The 3,135-nt window shown below is 51.5% G+C and overlaps 1 protein-coding gene across 2 annotated transcripts in view; it reads left to right on the forward strand.

Moving 5' to 3' along the window:
• Positions 1-1,479: 1,479 nt before the first annotated feature.
• The window catches only part of PTPN21 (protein tyrosine phosphatase, non-receptor type 21), a 93,579-nt gene continuing 91,923 nt past the window's right edge, over positions 1,480-3,135 (forward strand). Inside the window, exons 1-2 of one of the 2 annotated variants that reach the window (XM_011949451.1) lie at positions 1,480-1,708; positions 2,325-2,706. In XM_011949451.1, the coding sequence (XP_011804841.1) occupies positions 2,527-2,706 (180 nt within the window). In that variant the 5' untranslated portion in view covers positions 1,480-1,708; positions 2,325-2,526. Of the gene's footprint in view, positions 1,709-2,324; positions 2,707-3,135 lie in introns of those variants that run through there. The other variant, XM_011949452.1, reaches the window with a different exon arrangement.

Raw genomic sequence — 3,135 nt, forward strand, 5'->3', positions numbered from 1 at the left:
TCTGATCTCATGAAAGGGTGTTTAGTATGCATATTTATAATCCTTAAATATTTACACTCTTGGTTTCTTAATTTTCTAGTTAAAAGCTTATTATTTAAAGTTGTCATTTGCTAATTTTTTTTCCATCTTGCTTTTACTTACTTATTTAGTTTATACCCCGAAACATCAAAGAGCATTGAAAACTACTGGAAGTGGAAACCATATGTTTTTAATATTTATTTTCTGTTTCCTTCTATAGTATGGTGTTTTTACCTACAGAAGGCACGCAGCAAATGCTGTTATTTAACACAGTGCTTTAGGTAGTTCCAGCTTTGTTTTTTTCTTCCGGCCTGCCCCATCCCTTGTTTTTAATATTTTGATTTTCCTGGCTATGGGGAATAACCAGAGCTCAAAACAAACAAAAAACTAGCCAGATAAAACCGTGGTTGGGTCCTTATTAAAGATACAGCTCTGTATGTAATTATAGCATGGTCGTAATCTCCTTAAAGACAACGACGGCTTAGGGATTCGTCTTAGATTTCTCACGATGCTCATTACGCTGTCTTGTACCCAGAGACGCAATACACATTTGTGGAATGGAATTTCAAAATGTTAAGTTTGGCAAAGCCGAGGGTAGTAGCCGAACCCTCTCCAGCTCTGCTATTCCCTAACGCAGTGTGCCCCATCACCTCTGGGCCTGAGACGCAGTCAGGAGAGCAGGACCCAGCAGAGGACTGGGAGTGTGGAATTTGGGATCGATTCCTAGCTTAGCCCGTCCTAGCGTGAAACTGCGAAAGCCGCTTCTCTTCCTGAAGCCTTGGTTCTGCCTGCCAGATGAGAGGGTCGGGAGCAGATCCTGCCTCTCCGCGCGGTCCGGGGCCGGAGCTCAGCGTAGCCAGCTATAGCTGGGTCTCGCTAAGCGATTCATCCCCAACAGGCAACCTCTGCGCAGAAGAAGGTGGGGAACCGTCTCAGGACCCTGGAAATATCCGGGATTTTGTAGACTCGTCTAGGGGGAAAAAAACTAATCCAGCTGATACAAAAATTCCCAGCTGGTGCTTGCTCCCATTTGCCTCGGCCCAGAAGTTACCATCAACAGGTCTGGTTAAAAACTGTTAGAGCCCGGCGTGGTGGCGCGCACCTGTGGTCCCAGCTACTCGGGAGGCTGAGGCGGGAGGATCGCTTGAGCCCAGGTGTTCGAGGCTGCGGTGAGCTACGATGGCGCCACTGCAGTCCAGCCTGGGTGGCAAAGCAAGACCTCGCTCTATAAAACACGTTGCAAGGAGCGCATTTCGAGGTCCTGTGGCTCCAAAGCGGGTATCACACAGGGTCCGCCCAACCTCTCCACCGCCAGTAGGGCTCGCGCTGGTCCCTTTAAATGTTTCCTTCGGGAGCAGAGGGACCGGTCCTTTTAGAGCGCGTCCGTCCAGAAACGCGGCTGCAGAAAGAGGGTTCCGGGGCCTCCGAGTCTACTGGTTGGCCTGGCAACGCCGCTTGCTCTTCCCAAGGGGAAGACGCGGAAGAAGCCGGGGCCTGAGTGCTCCAAGGCCCCGTGGGCTTCCTGGGTTTGTTGCCCCCACCGGCCGCTCATTAACTCAGGATGGCGTGGAAGGCCTCGCCCGCCTCCCCTTCTGGGCCGCGGCTCCGCTTAGGTGAAGGCCTGTTTGGGCGTCCCCACCCTGGAGAGGGGCCGGGGTCTGGGATTTTCAGAACTGCCACTCTTCTAGTGGTAAATGAATGGATAACGAGCATTTGTAGGGTATTTTATGATGTTTATCAGTAAATCAATTTGATGACGTGAATACTTCCACAAGCGCTTGTTAGGCACCTCACCGCGTTTGAACCACACACCTGCCATTCTTAGTGGGGATTATTCCTCCCATTTGCCTTCAGGGTTAATTTTCTAAAGGGATTGGGACTGGAACCTAGCTCTTTTGGGGTATTTTGCACTTTTCTCACTTAAGGACTAAAGAACTCTGACATTTGGAGTACTACAATCTGAAAGAGTTACCTATGAAGAAACACCACCTTATCCAAAATAGGAAGAGGACCACGAATACTAACATTTGGGATTATAGTAGTACTGGCCGTTATCTCATTTAATCGTGACGATGGCCCAGCTTGCTATCCCTATTTGTAGGATACAGTGAAGGGTGGAGTCTGACCCTGAGCCCAACACAACTCTGAGATAAAATTCCACCCTGCCTCCCGGGTCCTGTTAGTGCCTCCTTTTTCCAGCGGGTGGGGACGGCTTATTATTTGGACACAGCTTGACTGGCTTTTCTTTATATTAAGCAAAGCCCAGCGTTACCTTTGCTTAAGTAACGGCGTTCCTCTTTCCCCAGCGCTGGCGTCGATGCTCCCTTCCTCGGGCCATTGGAGACTCCGTTGCTTTTTAATGGCGGCAGCGGCTGCTGGGTGAGCAGCTGGAGGCCGAACAGTGTTCGTCCCATTCGGAGAGGATTGCTTTCTCCTGGCGTCACCACAGCTGGGTTGGTGGGGGTAGCTTTTCCCTCTTTGCTCCCCCACTCTTGAAGAAAGAAGAAGATGCCACTGCCATTTGGGTTGAAACTGAAACGCACCCGGCGCTACACGGTGTCTAGCAAAAGCTGCCTGGTTGCCCGGATCCAGCTACTTAATAACGAGTTTGTGGAGTTCACCCTGTCCGTGGAGAGCACTGGCCAGGAGAGCCTCGAGGCCGTGGCCCAGAGGCTGGAGCTGCGGGAGGTAAGCCACCTAAAGACTCTGCAGGCCGGGCGCGGGTGGCTCATGCCTATAATCCCAGCACTGAGAGACCGAGGTGGGTCTATCACCTGAGGTCAGGAGTTTGAGACCAGCCTGGCCAACATGGTGAAACCTCGTCTCTACTAAAAATACAAGGCCGGGCGCAGTGGCTCACGCCTGTTATCCCAGCACTTTGGGAGGCCGAGGCTGGCGAATCACAAGGTCAGGAGTTCGAGACCAGCCTGGCTAATATGGTGAAACCCCATCTCTACTAAAAATACAAAACTTAGCGGATGTGGTGGTGGGCACCTGTAGTCCCAGCTACTCAGGAGGCTGAGGCAGGAGAACCACTTGAACCTGGGAGGCAGAGGCTACAGTGAGCCGAGATGGTGCCACCGCACTCCAGCCTGGGCTACAGAGCAAGACACCAGC

The sequence above is a fragment of the Colobus angolensis genome, unplaced genomic scaffold (assembly GCF_000951035.1).
Source record: "Colobus angolensis palliatus isolate OR3802 unplaced genomic scaffold, Cang.pa_1.0 Scaffold3, whole genome shotgun sequence".
Taxonomy (NCBI): Eukaryota; Metazoa; Chordata; class Mammalia; order Primates; family Cercopithecidae; genus Colobus; species Colobus angolensis.